Below are 23,261 nucleotides of genomic sequence, written 5' to 3' on the forward strand. Positions count from 1 at the left end.
GCCCCGAGGACACAGGAGCCTGGGTGATGTGTCCACGCAGGTCAGCCTGGAGACAGAGAGGCAACTGGAAGTCCTCGAGCTCACTGCCTACCCAGCCCTTGGCCTGGTACCCAGCCTGGCACAGTGTGGACCCCCAATGACGCATGCTGCAGGAACACTTCTGGGGGAGGAGGAGAAAATGACCATCCAGTGAAACACCGTCCGTGCCTCCAGCTTCCCTGTGGTTCGGATTTTACCGACGGGCAAATTATGTATGTGCCTAGATAGTTATAAAGTCACGGGACCATCTTCCCCTCATACGGGGGTCTTGCCTTTGAGCAAAGCTGACATGAACACCTGGTGGCCAAGTTCAAGGGGCTGATCTTTGTAAGGGATTTGCGATAGGATTCCTTTACAAAGCAAGTCCCCCTACAGCGGTGGCTCTCAAACTCCAGCAGCCGAGCACCAGAATCACCAGGCCGGCTTGTTAAAACACAGGTTACTGGGCTCGACCCCAGAGTTTCTGACTCAGTGAGCCTGGGGCGGGACCTCAGAGGGTACGTTTGTAACAAGCTCCCAGGGGATGCAGGTGCTGCCGGTCTAGGGACCCCACTTCGAGAACCACCTGCTTAGGGCCTTTCTGACGTGCCTCGGGGTCACGGTGGTCAGGACCCACGAGTTGACGCGTCCGGGTGCCGGGATTCGGGCACCAGCCTCACAGCCAGCCAGCCTCACGACTGCCTCTGCACGTGATGTGATTTCTTCATCCTAGATCTGAGTTGCCTTGAGGATTCGGTGAGATAACGCAGGAACGTGCTTATCACAGCAGCTCCAAGGACTGAACCTTTGCCTGGCAGTCGCTGCCATCGTAAGACTCAGTCCGCTCAAGTTCGTTTTATACAGCAGTGGCCCAGAACACGTCTGCTGAACGAAACGGACTTGAAAACAGTTGCCTGGCATCTGGATTGTTAAGAGTGCGTAAAACAGATCACACGACACTATTGGATTTCATTGCCTTTTGCAGATGCAATACAAATGCGTTTCATGATGCCACGGAGTTCGGAACGTTGGCAAGTCGCAGGGTATGTTAAGATCACAGAATATTATGACGGGGCTCCAGTAGGTTTATTACCACAATAAAAACAACTGCGGAAATGGATGATAAGCCATTATACTCTGGGGGTTTCCTTCGTTGCTGTTCCTAGGACCCAGCAGGGCCAAGGACCAGGTCGGATTTACAAGGAGGGGCCCAGTCTGGTCTGAACGGGGAACAGTGGGTAGTTTTCTCTGTGAGTAACCCCGGGCTGTACCTGCCATGCTGAGTTCACCGGGGCTCAGTCTGGGGGCGCCTGTCTGAGGCTCGTTTGATCTCTGGCTCATACGAAACGGTGAGTGTTTTTGCTCGAGAGTCCTCATTGGTTCGTCCTGCCCAGGCTCCTGCCTTGTGCGCTGGGCTGTGGCGTCAGAGTACACGCTTGGGGTGACATTCACGACCCAGTGACAGGGGCTGTGCTGGGCAAGGTGGGCACGCCCCCTCCATCTTCCCTATCATGGTCCCACCCACCTGCCTGGAGACCCACCTGCCTGGAGAGCCACCTGCCAGAGGACCCACCTGCCAGGGGACCCACCTGCCAGGAGACCCACCTGCCCGGAGCTCCTGCAGGACAGGGTCCGAGCCTGCATTTCTGTTGCCAGGACCTCGTGGTGCGCTGCCCACAAAGACACCCCGTGATCGCCTCACACAAGCCGCGTGGCTTCCTATGAGGCCTTGAAGGGTGAGGACAGCTTTCCCTCCAGCAGTAAGAATATGAGTTCACTTATCTCACGCAATAAACAAAGCAAGAGGAAGACTTAGGGAGATGTTCAGGTGACCAGCTGTGACCTGGGGGACAGTAGCGGGTTTCTCTAACAAGACAGTGTCCCTCCCCATCACCGTGTCCCTCTCTGCTTTATTCTTCCTCATCTCCTTATGGTATATCGCATTGTGTACACTTCGGGGCAAACGGCCCAGCTCCTCGTTGGTGGCACGCAGACCCCCTGGGGACGGTGCTCACGGCAGCTTCCGGTCCAGCAGCCTGGCAGGGGGCCTGGGTCTCTGGTTTCTTTTTCTAAGTGTGTTTATTTTGAGAGAGACAGAGACAGCGCAAGTGGGGGAGGGGCAGAGAGAGAGAGAGACAGAATCCCAAGCAGGATCTGAACCATCAGCACAGAGCCCGACACGGGCTCGAACTCACGAAACTGTGAGCTCATGACCTGACCGGAAACCAAGAGTTGGAGGCTTAACCGACTGAGCCCCCGGGGCGCCCCAGAAACGGCATTTCCAGCAAGCTCCCAGGTGACGCCCAGGGGACCACACGCTTGAGAAGCAAGGTAGCCAATGACTTACGGGGCCTTCCTCACCTTTGCTCAAGGCTGGTTCTATTTCTCCAGATCCTGTGCTCTGGGAGCCCCGTTTTTTAATCATGTCAAAGTGAACCAGGGCACAGGGTTCGCCCTCTCTAGCTGCGCCCAGACCAGGGAGAGCAAAGCGGTCCAGGGCTCACTGAGGGCAAATCAAAGGTGCATTTCCCCAAATCAATCACTAAAATCAGCTGTGTTGCCTTTCTGGGAGGCGTCGGTGGGGAGGTCTGCCTGTGGGTGGCCGGTTCACAGACTTCTCCTTTGGGATTTAGGTTCATTTTGTGCTGTACCTTCTTTGGAAAATACTTTATTTATTGCACTGACGAATCTTTACCTCATTAGGGGTGGCACACAATGAAAGATGAGTTGATAGTTAAAAGAAATATGCTTTCGGAGAGAGAAGGAGACATCTGACGTTTCCAGATCGTTTATTTGCCGAATGACTTCTCAGAGAACTTGCTCGCAGGTTTCAGCAAGAAGAGGGGTGTGTGTGTGTGTGTGTGTGTGTGTGTGTGCGATTCTTGGCTTATTTTGTGGGCTCGAGTTTTAGGAGCATATGGTCCTCCACAGCTGCAAGTTGCATCTGCTTGGAACCAAAGAGGGATGAAAAGTTAGCGATTCCGGAAATGTTCCGCGGCAGCTTACAAACACCTTTTGACACAGCCGGCTTCTGGTTACACTTTGTGATGGAGCATTTGTAAAATCCCTCACGTCTCTAAAAATTCCGTCCGACTCAATAGTCCGATGCCCGCCCGCAAATTCACTGTCAGTAAACCTGACGTGCTGGCTTCGTCTTGCCTTGGTGGAAGTGTGTGACTTCCTGGCGTGGCTGAGCCAATGCCACCAGGAGAGGCAGAGACATCCAGTTGAACAGGGGGGTGGGGAGGCAAGGAGTCGGGCTCCCTGCAGGCTTGGTCCGGGCGCCAGAGTCGCTGGCTGCTGGGGGGAGCTTGGAGGAGGCATAGCCTTGGAGGGATCCCACGTGGCCTTTCGCCCACTCTCCTCCCCAGCACTGCTACCCTCCCAGATCCAGTGTCCCTGTTTCCCTCTCCTGGCCCTGCCCGAGCCCAGATCGCGGCCCCTCTTCCCCCCCGCCCCGATCCCCACTGGGGAGACTGTTCACTTCCTTGGCGGGGGAAGGGGGCGGAGACTGAAGCGCATGCCGTGTTGTCCCAGGTCCCCGGCAGGCCTGTCCAAGCACCTTCTCGCTAAAGGTGACCTCTCCCCACAGAGCCAGGTTCATGCTTACTGTCAGCGGGGGGCTGAAGTCGGCTCACACCTGCTCATGAGAGCGGATTCCTACATTTTCAAGCATTTTCTAAACGAGCTGTTAAAACACTGGTGGCTCAGGATCAGCCACGGTGGGGGTGGGGGGAGCAGGTACACCATGGGGACCGGCCGACACCGCACACACTCCAGATCAGGCCACCACGGCTCACCACTTGGAAGATTCTTCCGGGACAGAGGATGGGAGGCTGTGACCCGGCTGGCCTGCAGCTAAAGTCACAACGGGCGAGAGACGGAATGGGGGCCCAAGCCCAGGTGTCCTGAGTCCCAGTGTGATTCCTTTGCACAAGATTGTGGCTGATGTTCATTTATGTTGACCGATTACCATCTCCCTCATTAGCGGAAACTGTTTGTTGCAATTCCACAAATCTTCATGCCTGCACCGGACAGGGCTGACAAGACTCCTCTCTCAGAGCATCTGCGGTGCTGGGATCGTGCCCCCCGCCCGAGGACTCTGCAGGCTCTGGATGATCCTGGTACACTTTCAAGATCTAGAGTCTGGGCAGGGGGCTTGGTAAATCAGGCTCTGCATGATCCTGGCACACTTTCGAGATCTAGAGTCTGGGCGGGGGGCTTGGTCAAATCAGGCTCTGCTGTCATCCCGATGTAGGAGCCACGGCAGAGCGGGCCCCTCCTCAGGCTTGCCGGCGCTGTTCTTGGTGGCCCTGGCAAGGTGTCCCCACCCGGGCTCACGTCTTCACCCGCATGCTTCCGAAAGCCTGGTTCGTGCCTGGACATCCTCCGTGTTCATTTCATGGAACCCTGCCCTTCGGAACATCACGAGCCGCTCGACTCAAGATATAGGTATATTCTGGGGCGCCTGGGTGGCTCAGTCGGTTGAGCGTCTGACTTCGGCTCAGGTCATGATCTCGTGGTTCATAAGTCCGAGCCCCACATCGGGCTCCCTGCTGTCAGCGCAGAGCCGGCTTCAGATCCTCTGTCTCCCATCTCTCTGCTCATGCACCCGCTGTCTCAAAAATAAACATTAAAAAAAAAAAAAGAGGGGCACCTGGGTGGCTCAGTCGGCCGAGCTTCCGACTTCGGCTCACGTCACGATCTCACGGTTCGTGAGTTCGAGCCCCGCGTCGGGCCCTGTGCCGACAGCTCGGAGCCCGGAACCTTCTTTGGATTCTGTGTCTTCCTCTCTCTCTGCCCCTCCTCCGCTCATACTCTGTCTCTCTCTCTCTTTCTTTCTCTCTGAAAAGTAAATAAACATTAAAAAAAAAGATACAGACTTATTTTTTTCCTGGCTTTTGTCTCCGTAATAGTGTGTAGATTCAGCCAGGGTGTGAAATAGTTATTCCAGGCTCCCCCGCGCACCTGTGCCATCATGTGTGTGCCCGAGGGCCTTGACACACCACCGGGGACCAGGGCTCTCGGCACCTGTACGAAGGGGACACGTCAGGGGTTTTCAGCGGGGGACGGTTTTGCTCCCCAGGGCATATTTAGCAAGATTTGGAGGCATTTTTGGTTACTGTAACTGTCAAGGGGGGGGGGTGCCACTGGCATCTCACTGGGTCAGGTCCAAGGGTGCTGCTAAACCCCCCACGATGCCCAGGACAGCCCCCCACAACGAAGAGTTGTCATCCCCAGAAGTCAGCGGTGCTGAGATTTCGAAACCCCGGACACACAGCTTTGCAGGTGAGTCGTGATCACGGGGGCTCCGTGGTCACTTTGCGGATCGGCGCAGGGAGACGTCGCCTCCCGGGTGTCGAATCTTGCTGCAAAGGAACAGGGTGCACCTGCCCAGCCAGTGGGCCTTCTTCCGTGCCCCTCGGTGGCACGTTTATGTGCTCAGGTGTTCCTGCAAGCATGTTCCTGGGCATTTTACGTTCTGCTGTCAGTGCTGGGGCTGTTCCTGTCACCACGTGTCCTGGCGATGTCGGCGTGCACGACATCCACCAACGTCTGGGCTTTATGTTTGAGCTCAGGCACTTCCTTAACTCGCTTCCTGTGGCTCTAGGATTTCGGTTGATTTTCTTGGGGTTCCAGGGCCGTGGTCTTGGCGTCTGCAAAGAGTGTGCGGGCTGGGGGGAGGGGGCTCTGGGTGGGTGCGGAGTGAGACCTGTGCTGCCCACCTCCGTCCACCACGGCTCCTTGTGCTGATCTGGGGCTCTGAAGGGTGCAGCAGGATTTTGTGAGCCCCTGAGACCAGGTGACAAAGTGGCTCAGAGTCAGAGCGGAGAAGCCCGCTCCCTCCAGCCGGGCACTGGAGGCTCTGGGAGCACTGGGTGGTGACCCCAGGTGGGTTCCTGGCCTTCTTCCCGGTGGGCAGGCTGGTTAAGGCAGCAGAGGCTTCTGGAACAGGGGGGGCTGGGAAGGGCCGTGGGCTCTGCGAGGAAGCTGGGGGGCTGTGTCACACAGACTCCTTCCTGAGCACCACGAGCCCCCCGGGGGCTCCCAGAACGCGTGGAGCGGGGACAGAGGAGCCCAGGAAGCACTGCGACAAAGCTCTTCCCCAAGGCTGGAGCGGGAGGCCACGTGGGTGACCCGTGTTCTTGCCTTTGCCCCTCACGCTAACCTCATCTGCCCACACGGAGTCAGACTCTTGTGTTTCATGCTGAAAAGCAAGGACAAAAAGAAAAAGCAAAGGTCAGGAGAGGTGGTGCACGGAGATGGGCATTTAACAGGCTCGGGTGATGGTGCCGTTTGCCACGCGCCCGGTGCTGAGCTGTGCGACGTGGCCCGTGCCCAGCTGTCCAGAGCTGTATCTTTCTTTTGTGTTTATATCGGTACTTTTACGCACAGCATCGTCCTGGGGCTGCGGTGACAAAGTACCACAGTCTAGGTCTGCCTCCCGCGGACACCGGCCAGGTTGCATCAGGGCCACCCTAGCGACCTCACTTTACCTCAATCGCCTCTTTAAAGACCCGGCCTTGACCTCCTGAGGTGCTGGGGCCCGGCCGTCAGCTTATGAATTTTGGGGCACACCGTTCAGCCTGCAAACTTCGCCAACATGACTCACGTCTAAAACAAGCAATCTCGCATTCGGTTCTAAGATAAAACTCGTTCCAGGGAGAAATCACGGTGGCTGTTCCTTCTCGGGTAACACGAGGGAGGGTGTTTGCCAGGGGACGGTGGCCCCGGGCCTGTCACCACACACGTGTGTCTCTGAGGCACCAGGTGTCCCATCAGACCAGGCTCAGGCTCCTGGATCCTTTGCTGCTGTTTCTTCCCCCCTCCCCTCCCCCCTGCTTTCATCTTCGAAACAGCCCATGGTGGGGCGGAAGGGGGCTTTGGTGACTGTGCACAAATTATTCGCCACATCAGGGCAGGCAGCAGAGCGCGGGGAGCTCTTTTCAGGTGTGTTTTTTTCCAGCTCACAGCTGAGAAAAACCAGAGATGATTTAGGTGGCCCAGGCGGTGGGGGGCGCCGCGGTAATAGGGCAAGCATTTCCAGAGGACGTCAGCAGGGGTCAGTCTAGGCTCACAAACGCAGGGGTGCTGGACAGACCCTCCGAGAGCTTAGGGGATCGTTCTGGGTTTCCGGGCTCCTTGCTCATAGAACTGAAAACTGGCACCAACTGACGATAAACTTCTATTCCCGCCCTTCTGCCGGGCGGCTCTGTTCTCAGGGTCCCGTGCTTATGATGAGGCTTGTTCTGGAAACCAAAAGTGACAGAACTGGGCTTTCCTGTGATTGTGTCAGAATGAGGGGCTAGTTGGGACCAGAATTCTAGAATAGAAAGAAAGTGGCATTTCTTGCTATTTTTGTTATAGGTTTTTTGTTTAATGTTTATTTTTGAAAGAGAGCGAGAGAGAGAGAGAGAGAGAGAGAGAGAATGAATGCGTGAGCAGAGGAGGGGCAGAGAGAGAGAGGGAGACACAGAATCTGAAGCAGGCTCCAGGCTCTGAGCTGTCAGCACAGACCCCAACACGGGGCTCGAACCCACAAACTGTGAGATCGTGACCTGGGCTGAAGTCAGACGCTTAGCCAACTGAGCCACCCAGGCGCCCCACGTTTCTGGCACTTTTGACCTTGGAATCTGAGATTCAAACCCATCTCTCCGTCCCTCGCCCACCCCCACCAGCAGCCCAGCAAGGACGAGGGTCAGGGGCTAGTGACCCAGAAGCCTCCCTCCTGAAAGGGTAAATCCAGACACCTTGGGACCGCCCCAAAGAAGGGGCCACTATTTAAATGCCATTTGCTTGATTTGTAAGGTTTTTAATCATCATCATGATTAGTAGTGTCCGGGTGGCACCAGGGGGTATCCGGGAGAGAAAACAAGGAAATACTTCTTCCCAGTCACATACTTGCTGCAGAGAAAGGGGCGGCCGTCCGGGTGCTCCGAGGCAGGACGGACCCGTAGGAGGTGCCCCAGGGCACCCATTGGCTTTCTGGTCAGTTCCTGTTGGGACGTGTGCAGGGTTGTTTCCCCGAGACTGTGTCGTCGACCAGATATGGGAGCCGCCTGTGAGCCGGCTGCCCTCTGCTCTCTCTTCTGTGTCAACCTTAAACTGCTTTATGTTCGGAGACAGGAAAATGATGTCACGAGTAAGTAAAACAAGGGACAGACACTTTTGTCTTCCTCTCCACAGTTAGACTCCAAAGCCTGTGTGTGTCCCTGGGGACGTGGCGCTTCCTGTGCGGGTTCCGGGGTCCACTCTGGGTTCGCCGTCTCTGCTCCTCAAGAGCTCCACGGACTGCGTGGCCCCAGCCTTGCCCGGGAGACAGCAGGGGAGAGCTGGGGACGGGGCGGGCACTTCCCTGAGAAAGGCCAGGCACGGGTCAGCCACGGTCCCCCGTCGCGACAGTGAAACGTCAGAACTGGAGCGCGGTGGGAGAGCAGGGAGTCCAGTCGGGCTCACCGCACCTGGTGGGATTTTGTCTGGGGCACTGAGTGCACTGGCGGTGGGGTCCGCTGTGACCAGTGGGTGGTGGGGGGAGAGACTCCCATCGGCCACCTGGACCAGCTGCTTCGGAGTCAGAGGCAGCCCTGGATTTGCAGCATCCTGGCAGGTGTCCCCGTGCCGGTGGGTGTTCCCCCCCCCCTCCACTTGGCCAAAAGGGAGAAAAGGAGAAGCTGGGGCAGGCCTGCACGAGGGAAGCGCGTCTCCTCCTCATACCGGGGCCCCCGTACAAGCAGCCCCATGTGCGGGGTGTGGGGGGTGACGACTGTCCCCAAAGACATCCGCATCCCAATCCCAGACCTGCGGCTGTGTCCCTCACAGGGCAAAAGGGGCCATGCAGATGGGATTAAGCTGCAGGTCTTGAGGCAGAAGCTCGTCCCGGACTGTCGGGAGGACCCTCTATAGCTGCAAGAGACCTTCCCGCAGGGGGCTGGGGGTGCGAGGGTGTGAGGCAGTGCAAGCGGAGGGCAGGGACAGACCTGAAGACGCTCCGTGTGCGGATGGAGGCGGAGAGGGCAGGGGTCTCTGCAGCCGGGAACGGCCAGGAGACGGACCCCCCACAGCCTCTGGGGGCCACGGAGTCCGCTGACCTGTCTTAGGAATCCTGACCTGCAGAGCCGGAACGGAAGTGGTTTGCGTGTGTGTGTTCGAAAATGCGTGTTGCCCCTGACCGCCGCTCCGTGGTGACTTACTGTGCGGCGATAGAACGGGTACCCGGGGGGCGGGCATCGCGAGCTGCGGGGCCCTGATTTCCAGCTGGTGGGTGGTTTCCGGTGAGATTTTATTGCATGTTACGCCCCCTTTGGGTCTGTGTAGACATAGCCCAAAGGGGGTTGAAACAGAACTGGGAGAATGACGGGGAACCCACGAGCCACAGCGCGCAGGTCCTTCTGTCCTTTGTGGTGGGTCACGGTGACCCGCTTCCCTCCGGGCCACGCGGCCCGTCCACACCTTACAGGGTCTGAGCTCGCAGGACAGAGGTCCACCTGCGGCGGCTACGAGGGTGGCGGCAGGTGGCTGAACATCCTGGGACGTGAAAGTGCGTCTTGTGCTTCTCCAAATCGCACCGAGGGGGCGTCGGACCCCCTCAAACGCCGGCATCGCCCAGCCCCGCCGAGAGCTGGGCCTCGTCGGCACGAGCCGCGCAGAGCACGAGCGAGTCTCTTAGCTGCCCGGGATCCAGTTCCTCCAGTTGAACGCGGAGTTCGAGCCGTGGGTCAGCGTCTTCACGGGAGGGTTCACCAACTCCCATTTCCCTTCCTCTTTATTTTCTTCGCAGAAGCACATACCCAGAGAAGGAATCTAGGACAGAGTTTTCAATCACTTGTTAACATCTTGTAGGAGGTCGATCGACTTTATAGTCGCTCTAGACCCAACAGACAGGCCCTGCTGGGCCGGGGAGGAGGGCACGATGGGCCCTCGCTGGCACCGCTGCCTGAAACGTGATGCTGGCGCCTCACACAGCCGTCCGCAGCGGGGCCGCGCCCCTCGCTCCCACGGACCAGGGCGATGTCTGCGGACCAGCAATAAGCCGGTGGCACTGGGGGTGCTGTTGGCATCTGACGGGCAGAGGCCAAGGATGCTGCTGCTGTCTACGGTGCCCAGGACGCCCCGCGGCACAGAAGTACCCAGCCCGAGGCTCAACGGTGCCCAGGCTACAGCTTGAAGAGTGACTTACATTCTCAAAGTTGGCATCGCAAAAAGATGTAGGTATTGTTTTCAGAGCCCAGGAAAAAACCGCAAAGTGAGACTTTAGACCTTAATCCCTTCATCTGTAAAATGAATGTGTTTGTGGAAATCTTTGTTTTTAAGGCTTTGTTGTTGTTGTTGTCGTTTGCATGTTTTGCTTTCCTGTTTTTCTTCTCTCTTTTGATGTCTGGAAATTTCTTGGTGAGACAAAATTTGCAGAAATTCCAACATGCGGTGGGGGTCCACGTGGATGATGGCGCTGACTCAGGATGACTCTCTCCTACTTAGAGAGACTGTGCATGTGTGTGCGCATGCACGTACATGTACGCACACGTGTACACGTGTGTGCATGCACATGTGCGTGTACACACGTGTGCATGTACCTGTGTGTACACCTGTGTGCATTTGTGTCTGTGAGTGTATGTGTGTGCATGTGCACATGTGCGTATGCATGTGTATATACGTGTGTGTGCATGCATACATGTACATGTGTACCCCGGTGTGCATGCGCATGTGCATGTGTGTACCTGTGTGGGTGCATGTGTGTGCATGTGTGCATGTGCACATGTGTGTGCACACATATATGTATGCACATGTGTACGCATGTATGCATGTGTATGTACACACACGTGTGCGTGTACCTGTGTGTGCACCTGTGTGCATGTGTGTCTGTGAGTGTATGTGTGTGCATGTGCACATGTGTGCGCATGCATGTGTATATATGTGTGCGTGTGTGCACGCATACATGTACATGTGTACCCCTGTGTGCATGCGCGTGTGTATGTGTGCATGCGTGCACCTGTATGCACGCATGCATCTATGTGTGCACATGTACACATGTGTGCATGCATGCATGCGTGTGCGCATGCGTGCACATGCACATGTATGTGCATACACGTATATGCACGCACATGTGTATGTGTGTACCTGTGTGCATGTACCTGTATGTGTACACCTGTGTGCATCTGTGTCTGTGAGTGTATGTGTGTGCATGCACACATGTGTATATGTGTGCATGTGCACACATACATGTACATGTGTACCCCTGTGTGCATGTGCCTGTGTATGTGTGTGCACGTGTACACCAGTGTGCATGTGTGTGTATGTGTGTGAGTGTATGTATGTATGTGTGTGCATGCGCACATGTGTGTGCATGCGCATGTGTACGTGTGTGCACGTGTGCACCTGTGTGCATGCATGTATGTGTGCGTGCATGTGTAAGCACGTGTGCCTGTACAAGTGCACACATGTGTGTATGCATGTGCACACATGCATGTATGTGTACACACATATGTGTATGCATCTATGTGGGTGCACATGTATACCAGTGTGGTTGTGTGTGTATGCGTGTGAGTGTATGTGTGTGCGTGTGCGTGTACACGGGGAGGCAGCGTGATGGGGTGGGCAAGGGGAAGGTCATGAACGATCTGTTTCTGTCTGCCCTCGATTTGAAGGCCCGTGGCTCCACAGAGCCCCTTGGTAAATTTCTGCTGTGTGCAGGCGAGTGCAGCTTATTTGGGGATGGGGTGGGGTGGGCACCAAAGTGTCAGGATAAAAATGTCAGAGGAATTTGGAAGTTCAAGGCTGGCCAAGGGTCGGGGCAGTGGGTGGGAATGGGGCTGCAAAGACTAATAGGGCTTTGGAACAGCCTCCACGTGCGACGGTCAGCAGCTGGCATGTGCGGTGGCCATCGTGGGGGTGACCTGGAGCCCCAGGAGAGGGGGGAGGGGCGCGGGAGCAGGAGCGGGCAGCACGGGAGCACAGGGGAGGTGGACGGGGGATAGAGCAACAGACGGGGAGCAGGTGCGCGGGGGCCGACGAGGAAAACCCCAGAAAAGTGCATCCTCACCCAGTGTGGCCTCGAGCCCTGTACTCGGAGAGTGGTAGTCGGTGGCCCAGGACCCCTAAGGGCTCGGGAACATCTGGGTCACAGTTGGGAAAGCCCACCTCGGGGGCACTCTGAGGGGCTTCCACTCAGGTCCAGAGGAAAGTGAATGGGAAGAGAGAGGGTGCACGCAGGTATCGCTCTCTGACTCGCCCCCCGTGAGGGAGGACCCGGCTTTCTCTGGCAGGCAGGGCGGGGCTCCGAAAGCCGGGAACTTTGCGTAGGCACAGAGCCCGTGTGGGCCGGGCAGGGCACGGGGCTGCCCCTCTGCAAACAAGCTGGGGCTGGTCGTGGTCCTGTGACGATTTTGCACAAAGGAACCAGCTCAGGGGCCCATCACCCATCCCAAGTGTCGTTTATGCCACTGTACTCCTGGCCTCAAGGTCACTGGCCAATTAGTTTGATAAAAAGGCCAAGGACAGTGGGCAAGTCTGGCCCTGAGTAGATTTTCGGTGCAGGAGCAGGGGGTGTGTCTGAGCCCCCAGTTTGCCTGCCTTGAGTCATTTCACTGGGTGACGGTCAACAGGTCGGTGCAGACCACTCACTACCCTTCTCCACACATCCGTCACCTGTTAGCTTTTCTTGTGAGTGTTTGCAGAGCCCCAGCCCGGCCCCGGACACGCTGGCCGTCACCGCAAGTGCTTGTGTGTTCCATGGTGGGCTGACTCCAAAGGCGAGGGGTGGGGGTTCCTTTCTGTCCTCTAGCCCCCCACCCCCTGCCCCTGGGTCCCCAGAGCAAGCCAGCCCCGCAGTTGTCCTTTGTCCTTGTATCCACACGGCTTACTACTCACTGGACCATCTGGTCCACTACAGGGACTGCCTGTTTCTTATTTTTCATATTATCTGGGCAGCAAATGGCCAAAGTTGCCATAATGATGATAAAGAGGACAAACCGCTCCCATCAGCCCCCCACCCAGGACCGCCCTTTGTGTAAGAGCAGGTGCGCACATTCTCAGCACACAGGGTGGGTGGGGTGGGGGCGTCCCTGCTGCCCCGGGTTGTCTGGACGCCTGCTTTCATTCTGAGAGGGGAGCGTGATGACCCCGTGTGCTCGGGGTGCTTGACTTGACGGCCCGAAGGGGAGGAAGGGGCGGGCACATACCTTTCTCACGAGCTGGGCGAAGTCTCCGCTGTCGCGGGGAGGCAGCCCAAGGAGCGGGCGGGTGCAGGAGTCCAGCGCTGAGCCGTGGCCCACGATCAGGATGACGCCTACTGTACAGAAAGGGACACCTCGGAGTCAGAGCAGGCACGGAGAGCGCCTTCTAGTAGAACGAGAGTCCCCAAAGTCGTCGGGTGGAATCACCCCCGGGGTACACAAAGCCTTGAGAGATCCCGGGTCGGAAGCGGTGCGGCAGGTAACCCCGAGTTGCGGCTCTCCCATGCGTGTGCACGGTCCCTGCTGTATCACGTCCTCGTGCACCTTCTGGGGGCGGCCGCGCCTGTCGGGAGCTTCGGGGGTGGGACTGCGCTGTGACCTGAGGGACCACCTCTTGTGGGATGTGGTGGCTGCCTCCCAGGCTGGGTCCTTCAGCTTGAGAGGCATCAGCCACCACGAGCCTGCTGATGCCTCTCGCTTCAATAACGACACCCCGAGTCCACGGGTGGAGCGAGTCTTCTGCTGGCGGGCGTGACTGCCGCGGGGACCGGTCACAGCTGGGGGGAGCTGGCGGGTCCTGGTGGGTCCACGAGGTGCTGTGGCCGGCCCCACAGGATCCACCTGGAAGAGGCAGTCGGGTGGAGAGCTTCCCTTGAAGGTTCTGGCCGACACAGAACGATTCATTCTTGCTGCTTCTTGACACTGAATTCTCCAGCGTGACCGAAGCCCTGATGTACTATTTCCTGTTAATTCCGCTCTCACATCTCTGGCCTCCGAAGTCACGGTGCGGTGGCAGCCGGGATGCCACCTGGGAGGCGGACGCACGGCTTCGACTCTGGGCCTGTGCTCTCGGTGCTCGGGTGACGTGGGCACGTAGGCGTCAGTCCTCTGGGCTGCAGAGTCATGCGGTGTGCGTGGAGGTGACACCAGGCTGTGCAGGACGGTGACCAGTTCACAGATAACGTCTGCCCGGGGACCGGTGGGGTCGGCTCTTACCCTCCAGCCCGCCTGCAGTTTTTACTCCTCCTCTGCCGCTGGCCACACCTGTCACGCTCCCGCCTGCCTCCTGCTGTCCCCTCTCCGGCACGGCTCACCTTCCAAATCCGACTCGTCCTGTCCCTCAAGCATTGCATCCTGACAGCCTCAGCCACACGGGGACGGATGGGCTGTGTTCCCTGCGGTGGGCGTCACAAGACAGTGTTCAGAGGGGTTGGAGCTGATTGAGCAGATCCCCATCCCTGTTCCGGAAGGCCTCACCCCTGTAATGGGGGGAGTGTCCTCGGAAGGGCAGAGCATCCCGTGGACACTGAAATTCAGCTCAGGACGGAGGCTCGAACTGGAGCAGCTAGACAGCGGTGGCCTGAGGACGGGCGAAAGCCTCTCACGTCGCCGTCTGTCCTGAGGCGCTCTGTCGCAGTAACTGTGCGTAACAGGAGTTTGGGAATCAACCAAATGCCACTAAGCTGTGGCTTCCGGAAGCACGTTCCCCAGGGTGCCAACCGGTCAAAATGGGCCATTTGTAAAGCAGCCTCGAGGCCGGCTGTGTTTGCGGGAGCTGGGCGCGGCCAGGTCTGGGTCTCCTCCTACAGGATGTGAGGGAGCGTGTCCCCCGGCGCGTTGGGACCGTCCGGGGAGGCCAGGCGCTCAACTCTTCCCTGAGAGCAGAGACGGTCTTCCCTCGTCAGCAGACATCTCTGCCTGAGTCTGCGGGATGAGGGACGAGGGATAACCAGGTGGGGAAGCGGGTCTGGTGGTCTCTCACTGCCTCGGAGACTCTTCCTCGGGTTATTCAACACTCCTAATATTCTGGATGTCATGCCTTTCCCCAACAATCTCCAAGCTCTTGGAGGGCAGAGCGCGTGCCTTCTTCGCGTGGATTTTCCCCACGCCGTTTTATTTGGTCTCTGACACGTCGCTGATGTTCAGCGCGCTGACTTAAAATTCTAAAGGGTCACGTGTCAACTTTTACCACGGATGTTTTCAAATATCCCCCAGTAGGCCCACAGGTGGGTCTAACGCATCCCGGAGCCGCCATGGCGTGACATTGGCACATCGCGCACCATCCGTGAGTACACCGCCCCTCCCCCGCTACCCCCGCCGTCCCACCATTCCACAGACTACACCTCAGTCTGCCCCTTCACGTGACCACTTCCCACCCTGCCACGCCCAGCCTGCCGCCGCCACACCTAACAGAATTCACACGGTTTCTCAGGCATGTCCACATTCAGACTCCACACTCGAATTCCGTATTCAGGTTTCTCTAACGGTCTCAACCGTCTACACCTACAGATGTTTTGTTCGAATGTGACCTGACATCTGGTTCGCGTTCCATTCTTAGTCTCTTGTTTCCTAGGGAGCGGACACGAGCGGTGTGTGTTGACCCTGCCATCCTGGATCCCATCGGCTCTCGGTGACAGAATCGGGACCACCCCCCCCCCCCCCCCGGGTGGTGGCAGCCACGCGCCCGGTGACTGCAGAGGCCTCTGTGTGACACTGTTGGTTGGGGAGGGGGCGGACGAGGTTGGGGCTTTCCTAAAGTCCAAAAACTGGCCAGTTTCCACCCCAGAGGTAAGACCCCACCTCCCCGGGGGGCTGCCCATCCCCAGGGCCGGGGGGCTGGGGGACGCGGGAGGCCCTTACCGTCCCGTGGGCGGATGCTGGTGATCCATCCGACGCTCACCGCACACCTGTTCACATACTCGTCGTAGCTCTCGGCCGGCATGAGGGAGGCGAGGGGAAACGCAGGCCTGGAGGAGGAGACGGGGGTGGCTGCCACACCGGCCTGCTGGCCGTGTGGTCAGCGGGAGAAGGAGGAGCCCTTCCGGGAGGGCGGGGCTCTAGGTCCACGTGACAGTCCAGTGTGGGCCCCAAGCAGGCGGGGGGCCGACGTTCGATCTCTAGTTCCATCACTGAACCCCAGGAGGGTTTGTGACGGCAAAGAGTGGGCCGTGGCAGAGAAGGACTAACCGTGTCTCCTGGACCACACCCTGGCCGGGCTCCCGGAGCCCGCGTCTCACGAGGCCGACCGTGGGCTTCCGTGTCCAACCGCGTGGGGTCGGTTTTAGCGAGGCTCCTGCTATCACAGGGAGCCGGAAGCCCTACCCTTGGTGTCTGCTCCTCCTCGAATCCTGAGCAAACCCCGCCTCCCCCGTCACCCGCAGGCGATGCCCGCGCACGCTCACCCTGGCCTGCCTCGGCAAGGCTACTGCCCCATCCCTCAGTAGCGTCCCACCTCTGCCCTGCTCCTTCACTAAAATCCCTCACTTGTCCCCATGATGTTCAAAGCCTTGTCCAGTCCTGGTGCCTGGTCGCACCCCCAGTGCAGTGGTCCCCCAAATATAGTCTTTAATGCTGTCGTGAATGTTTCTTCCTGGGCAGGAGCTACGAAGGTGCCCCACCCCGGCAGAAAGGGAGGGAATGACCCACCTGTAATCCATGCTGACGTTGAAGCCCGCCTCCTGCAGCTCGTCCAGGGTCATGAGGGTTGGGGTGGTTTTGCCGGACTCCCATTTTGTCCATTCAAAGATGCCGGGTTCCACTCTTATCTTAATTGTTTTCTCCAGTTTGAGCTCTGGATCCAACGGAATACAAGCGTTTGTAACCCTCAGTGTCCAGATTGGTTTTACGTGAGTCTCTTAAACAATACTTTTTTTAAAAAAATGTGGGTTTTTTTTTCCCTTGGCAAATATTGTTCTGTGATTACTTACAGCTGTGCTATTTCTTTTTTTTAAAGTTTATTTATTTATTTTGAAAGGGAGAGAGAGAGAGAGGCAGAGAGCGGGAGAGAGAGAATCCCAAGCAGGCTCCGAGCTGTCAGCGCAGAGCATGACTTGGGACTCGAACTTATAAACCATGAGATCATGACCTGAGCTGAAATCGAGAGTTGGACGGTTGGCCAACGGACACACCCAGGTGCCCCTGCTATGCTATTTCTAAGACAGAACCCACCAGATGGTTGAAAGGCATCTGAGGAGCGGTGACGCCTGTCCATAAGGAAGGGGACAGAGTCTGCCCGGCCTGCGAGATGCCACTATCAGTGGGTCACCCTGATGGTCCCATATATCTCTACAGCCAGACTAGCACTGGGCCTCATCATTGATCAAGAGTGAGAGCACACCATGTCGACCAACCCAGCGATCCATGGAAAAGACTCGGCCAATCGAGGAGCACACTAGTCACCGCTGAGGTGCCATCTTGACAGACACCCAGATTGAGGAGAAGGTGAAGGGTGAAGGAGCTGTCTCTTGGAACACCCAGACTTCTCCCAGCTACCCTTCCCGAGAATTTCATACCTGGACCAAGAGAACACCTATAGCATAAGGCCATCTCTTTGAGTGGGGGCAAGAGGGCCTGAATGCTTTTATTTGAAATGGAGAAAATGTCACTAAGCTCCAATGCTGGAAATAAATCAGTTCCCCAAATGTATTCCAGGTCCACGGAACAAGTTCCTTTGCCAAAGCACATTGACGAAAGGGAGTTACACGGTCTAACCAGGCTCCTGAGTTCCCTCCAGCCTGTGGAGGGCCCGTGTCCAGTGCGAACTGTTGGAGAGGTTCCCAAAGGGTCTTGGCCACTCCTTCTGTGGAGCCATCTTGCAGCCACTTTGTTCTGTGGGTCACATTTTGGGAACTGGTCCATCTGGACAGTCACTGACATGACAGTGAAACTAAGGGTAGCATGTAAGCCTCTCAGATGTCAGTCTGGAAACAGGTCTGTCCTGTTCCAGGACCTGTGAAGAAGGTTGAGCGCCCTCATTTTCCTGAACGACCCAGAATTTATACACTTGGACTTTAAACAGCATCGCGATAATTAAAAAAGATGTTCTGCATATAGACCAAAAGTCCACGAGACATCGTATTAGAGACATTGACGTTATCATCACCGGAGAACATTTCTGAGAACTTTGTACTTCACTTGTCGAGCCCACCCGTCATTAGCTCCAGCTCTCTACCTGGTCCTCCACATCTGCCCCTGCAGGAAAGCCCCAGGCCCTGTGGTGGCTGGGTCTCCATGTAAAGTCAGTACTCAGTGACCACCCCCTATCTCTCTGATAGACATGTCGTGCCTTCCGTGCACCCCAAACCTCCAGAGGTCCTTCCCTTTCTCACTTCCAGCTGGTGGCCTGACCCCCACTGTCTCTAAGAAAGTGGAGGCAAGCCCCCTCCCCCACATTAGCACACCTGCTGTGTCTGTGTCCACGTCTTCTGCCCTCTGTCCCATCACTGTGGGGCTTTGGCCTGTGCTCCTGCACTGCTGACTACATCATGTCCACTGCCCCCCCCTCCCCCTCCCTCCAAGAGGGCAGGGCAGGGCTCCAGCGGCAGACGAAGAACCAAGGCTCCCAGGACAAGCTGCACTTCTCTGGCAGGAACTTTCTTTTTCCTGCAGGCAGAAGCTGCTAAAGACGGTCTGGGGGCTTCCTGAGGGACATCAGCCTTCAGTGGTGCTGGACAGCTGCCAGCAGCCGCTCCCCTCGCCCTGGCAAGAGTCATGAGCTTGGCCCTCAGAAGGGACCACAGCTGTTCCCAGCTCTGTGGGCTTTTGAAACCCCGCCTCAGATGCTGTTTTGAAACCACATGGCAGGGGCACCTGGGGGCTCTGTCAGTTAAGCGTCCAACTTTGGCTCAGGTCATGATCCCACGGTTCGTGGGATCAAACCCCATGTGGGGCTCTGCAGTGACAGTGCATAGCCTGCTTGGGATCCTCTCTCTCTCCTTTTCTCTCTGCCCCTCCTCTGCTCTCTCTCTCTCTCTCTCTCTCTCTCTTTAAACATATGTTAGATACAAGCAGATGCAGGTGGACAGTGTGATGACAGGCTCCTGCACTCGATTAGAATCCTGGCATTCCAGAAATGTTGATGGGCTCAGTGTCTGCTAACAGCTCTCGGAGGACTGGTCCAAAACCGTCTCGCGACTTCTGTGGCCATTCATTGCCACTCATCCGATTCTTACCCCCCTTCCCTTCCCTCCCCCCTTTGGAGAATAACCATGAGGTCAGGGCCACCTGCGATGCTCACTGCAGCTCTTACCGACCTTCCAGGATGTGTTTGGCTGTCTGCACACAGCGGAGGGCTGGGGAGGTGAAGACGGAGGTGATTCTGATGCCGCTGTCCAGCAGTGCTTCTCCTGGAAAACAGCAGGTGCAAAAACCCCTCTTCACAATTGTAACCTCCCATGGGGAGGACTCTGAGGGCTGGCTCGCTACCTGAGGCAGGCAGGATCTTAAATGGCCCCGAGATTTCCAGCCCCTGGTGCACCCACCCGTAAGGTCCCCGTGAGTGTGGCTGGAGGCTGTGAATGTGGGAGTGTTGTGTCCTACGGCAGAAGCGAGATAATTGCGGGTAAGCCTGACCCATCCGGATGAGCCCGTTAAAAGCAGAGATTTATCTCTGGCTGTCACAGAAAAAAAGTCAGAGAGCCCAAGGTATGCGGATTCCGCATGCAAGATATTCCCTACTGCAGGCTTCGGAGATGGAGGGGGCCACATGGCAAGGAGCGTGGGAGCTGAGAAAAGAAAGCCCTTTGGTGATGGCCAGCAAGGGAACCAGGACTTCAGTCCTACGACCGCAGGGAACCGAATTCCCCCAACAGTCTTTTGGGGGAAACTGCAACTGCTTCCAAGAGGCTCCGGATGGGAGCTCAGCCCTGCTGACAGTTGGAGTTCAGGCTGTGAGATCCTGAGCAGAGAGGGACAAGCCCGGAGCTCACATTTTCTCTCGCAAAATTAGAGGGCCTGGCCCCTGGGAAAGAAGGGGACCTTTTTAGGAAATGCACGGTGCCAAGCTGGCGAGGCTGTAGGGGAGGCTGTCACGGGCTGGATCGTACCCCCCAAATTCATCTGCGGGGGTCCTCAAGCTCCGTTCCTCAGAGTGTGACCTTCTTTGGGCACGGTGTCTTTATAATGGCAGTCAGGTTGCGATGCGGTCACTAGGGGGCGGGGGGCTCCGGTTCAATCTGACCGGCGTCCTTCTCAAAGGGGGGAGTTTGGACACAGCCATGATGGGCACAGGGGGAGGCGAGGAGGCAACGGAGGCGACGTGAAGACCCAGGGAGAAGGCGGCGTCTATAAGCCCAGGGAGGGGCCTGGAGCAGCCGCCCTCATGGCCTCGGGAGGAACTCAGACGCCTGGCTTCCAGAACCGCAAGAGAACAAACACATTTCTGCTGATGGAGCCACTCCACCTGTGGTACCTCATCAGGGCGTCCCCGGAAATGAGTGCAGAGGTCAAAAACTGCCCGCACGGACACCCCTTCAGAGACCCTGAGCTCCTTCCGGTAACCAGCAGTGTGCAAGCCCACACACCTCCCTCATTTCTTGATTCGGGTCTTTTCATTCATAAAATGAAGACCAGATGAACCCGTTGGCTTTTTTGGCTCCAAAAAGTCAACCATGTGGGACCAGAACCCCAGACATAAAGCATAAGCCCAGACTGAGAGATTCTGAAGTAAAATCAGAGAGGATATGTTCTTTAAAAAAAAAATTTTTAGTGTTCATTCCTTTTTCCTCCCCTCTCTTGTATCTTTCATGCCTTCGGAGCCCCCCAACTATCCATCCTGGGTCAAACCCCTGCACCTGCTCTTACTAGCTGTGTGGCCTTGTGCAACTTCCTTAACCTCTCTGTGCCTGAGCCGCTTCCTCAGCAGAATGGGGTTAATGCTAACACGGACCTCCGCGGGCATGTGGCAAGGGCTCAGTATGCATTAGTGGTCATCATTGCTGTGATTAATGTTACTATTTCTACCAGAATGATCCCCAGACATACCTGCTATGCGGGACTGGAAAATTCCACACGATGATAGTGGAGGATCATTTTCAAAGTCTTTGATTCCACTGCTCCTTCTGGGCAGACTGCAAGGGAAGTTCAGGTCTGGCCGGTAGTATTTCCCTGAAGCATAAATAATCACCAGGCGTTCAGGCCCACCGACTTAGTGCAGGTTTGAAACCCCCAAGATCACGACCCACATCGGAAGCAAGGTTATCATTTAAATTGTTGTCATCTGTGTTTTTTCTTTTTTTTAAATTTTTTAATGTTTATTTATCTTTGAGAGATAGAGACAGAAACAGAGTACAAGTGGGGGAGAGGTAGAGAGAGGGACACAGAATCCAAAGTAGGCTCCAGGCTCTGAGCTGTCAGCACAGAGCCCGATGCGGGGCTCGAACTCACGAGCCGTGAGATCATGACCTCAGCTGAATTCAGACGCTTCACCGACTGAGCCACCCAGGCTCCCCTCATCTGTGTTTTTTCTTAAAGGTGCTCTGCGATGTGGAGTCAACCGTGACACATCTCTTCAAATGCACAGGACACAGGTGTCAACCCCAGAAACCTCGAGACCCTCTGTGTCCCCTGAGGTCTCCTCAAGAAGATTCACTCATACAATCTTCTTGATTAAGAAAGGAATGTCTCCATTACTGACTGAGCTAAACTTGATAGACATCTCAAGTTGGCATTAATTACGGAAGGGAAATTCTACCCATCCCCGCAGCTGACGGTGTGTTACATTGTCCCCGGGGACAGAGTGCACATGGCCAGAATGCTCCTTCAGTCGATTGCTAGAAATCAGGTGGATCCGTGGGGTCTCCCCTCAACCCTCCAACCAGAGGCTGCAAAACGCTTACCCTGACTTTGACCTTGAGCTCTATGAGCTGACAATCTGGTGCAAATCCTGGGACCACCAGTTACTAGTTGTATGATTAGAGTCAACTGACTTACTCTCCCTCATTAGTGAAAGGGAGAAATGATAGAGCTGTTACAACGAATCAGTGTGGTAATGCCGGATCCCAACGCCTGGCTCAGGGGAGGTGGTCGATAAGTGGTAAGCTCAACCTCATATTGAGTTATTGATTACCCCTACAGAGGACACTATGCCACACCAAGCCCTCACGTCCCCCCAAGCAACCCCAAACCTTCCGGCTGCTGGTAGTTTCTAGCAGCCCAGCCTCCTTTCCTGAGAACTGCTGCACATCCTGGGGTAGACCCTGTCACTAACCCTGCCCGAGCACACCAGCCCAGCCCTCCACATGGCCTCCTAGCCCTTCACAAACACAAAGAGGCAGCTTGCTACTTTGAATGCCTTGCTTTCATGCATGACTTTCCTGGAAGCTCCCTCCTTGGCATTTCCATTGGCAGAGACTTGGTTTGAAGAAAGGCTTTCATTAAATGCCAAAACATATCTTGTGTTTTCTGGGGAAAGTCCTATTTGTTTTCTTCCCAGAGAAGGTCCCTTGATGGTATTGTTAACCTGTTCCACGTAGGTCTTTTGTCCTCGTTGACACTTTTTCTGTGAGAAGCAGAGCGCGGAGCTCAGAAGAGGATAAGGATTGGAGCAAAGTTAGGGTCTGATGGTGTAGAGCCTCAGATGGAGGGGGGTCAACTGGCTAGCACCACTGAGAAATGAAGGGCCATATGAGGGCCAGAAGTGAGCAGAAACGAGGAGGAGATCTGGGGTCCGAGGAGAGTCTGGCAGCACCCCCTGAATACCCCATTGTAATTGATTAAACAATGTAATACGCAAAGTTTGGACAAATTAGACTGTCAGTATTCACGTTATCAAGGCCTGCTCAGCCTGTGGAAAGAGCCACCAGGAGTCTCCTCCAGCTGGGACTATCCGGTGTCTTTCCCCTGTAGATGACTCAGTCTTTGGTCAATATTCTTCCTCTTTCCATGATGTCCAATGAACGTCTTTGGCGCTGGTTGTTTTGTGTCAGTTCTCACACCGCCACGGCCACACGCACACTGACGTGGTGTGCGATTTCAATCTGTGGTTTCAATAATTGTTGTATTACAGGGAAGTTTCTTCTCATTGCACGTCTGAATGTCAATTTGTCCTCACAGCCACGTGTCATCCTGTTGTCTCTTTCCTGAGCCTTTGCGTCTGTGATTGATCTTGTTTTATAGAGACAAGCATAGCATCACTTCCGTAGGGTCTTGTAGATATGTTTGGCCATGATGTAATCCGTTCAGAATTTTCCTGGTGCATGCTGGTCATCTGCCAGTGGTTTCCCCTACTCATTTCCCCCCTTTCTTATCCTGCTGGGCTCCCAGAGGTATTCCGAAAGAGCTTAGCTAGACCAGTTA

At 56.2% G+C, this 23,261-nt stretch overlaps 1 protein-coding gene across 6 annotated transcripts in view; it reads right to left on the minus strand.

Annotated features, from left to right (window-relative positions):
• Positions 1-5,800: 5,800 nt before the first annotated feature.
• Positions 5,801-23,261, minus strand: part of UBASH3A (ubiquitin associated and SH3 domain containing A) — a 43,543-nt gene continuing 26,082 nt past the window's right edge. Inside the window, exons 9-15 of one of the 6 annotated variants that reach the window (XR_006207155.1) lie at positions 20,949-21,071; positions 19,220-19,312; positions 16,614-16,758; positions 15,828-15,934; positions 13,194-13,303; positions 9,210-9,819; positions 7,826-9,126 (exon numbers count right to left, since the gene is read on the minus strand). Coding sequence is in view for 5 of the 6 variants with exons in the window: in XM_042955389.1 (XP_042811323.1) it covers positions 6,023-6,226; positions 13,194-13,303; positions 15,828-15,934; positions 16,614-16,758; positions 19,220-19,312; positions 20,949-21,071 (782 nt within the window). In the remaining variant the exon portion in view is untranslated. Of the gene's footprint in view, positions 6,227-7,825; positions 9,820-13,193; positions 13,304-15,827; positions 15,935-16,613; positions 16,759-19,219; positions 19,313-20,948; positions 21,072-23,261 lie in introns of those variants that run through there. The other 5 variants (XM_042955390.1, XM_042955389.1, XM_042955392.1 and 2 more) reach the window with 5 other exon arrangements.

This window comes from Panthera leo, chromosome C2, assembly GCF_018350215.1.
Source record: "Panthera leo isolate Ple1 chromosome C2, P.leo_Ple1_pat1.1, whole genome shotgun sequence".
Classification (NCBI taxonomy): Eukaryota; Metazoa; Chordata; class Mammalia; order Carnivora; family Felidae; genus Panthera; species Panthera leo.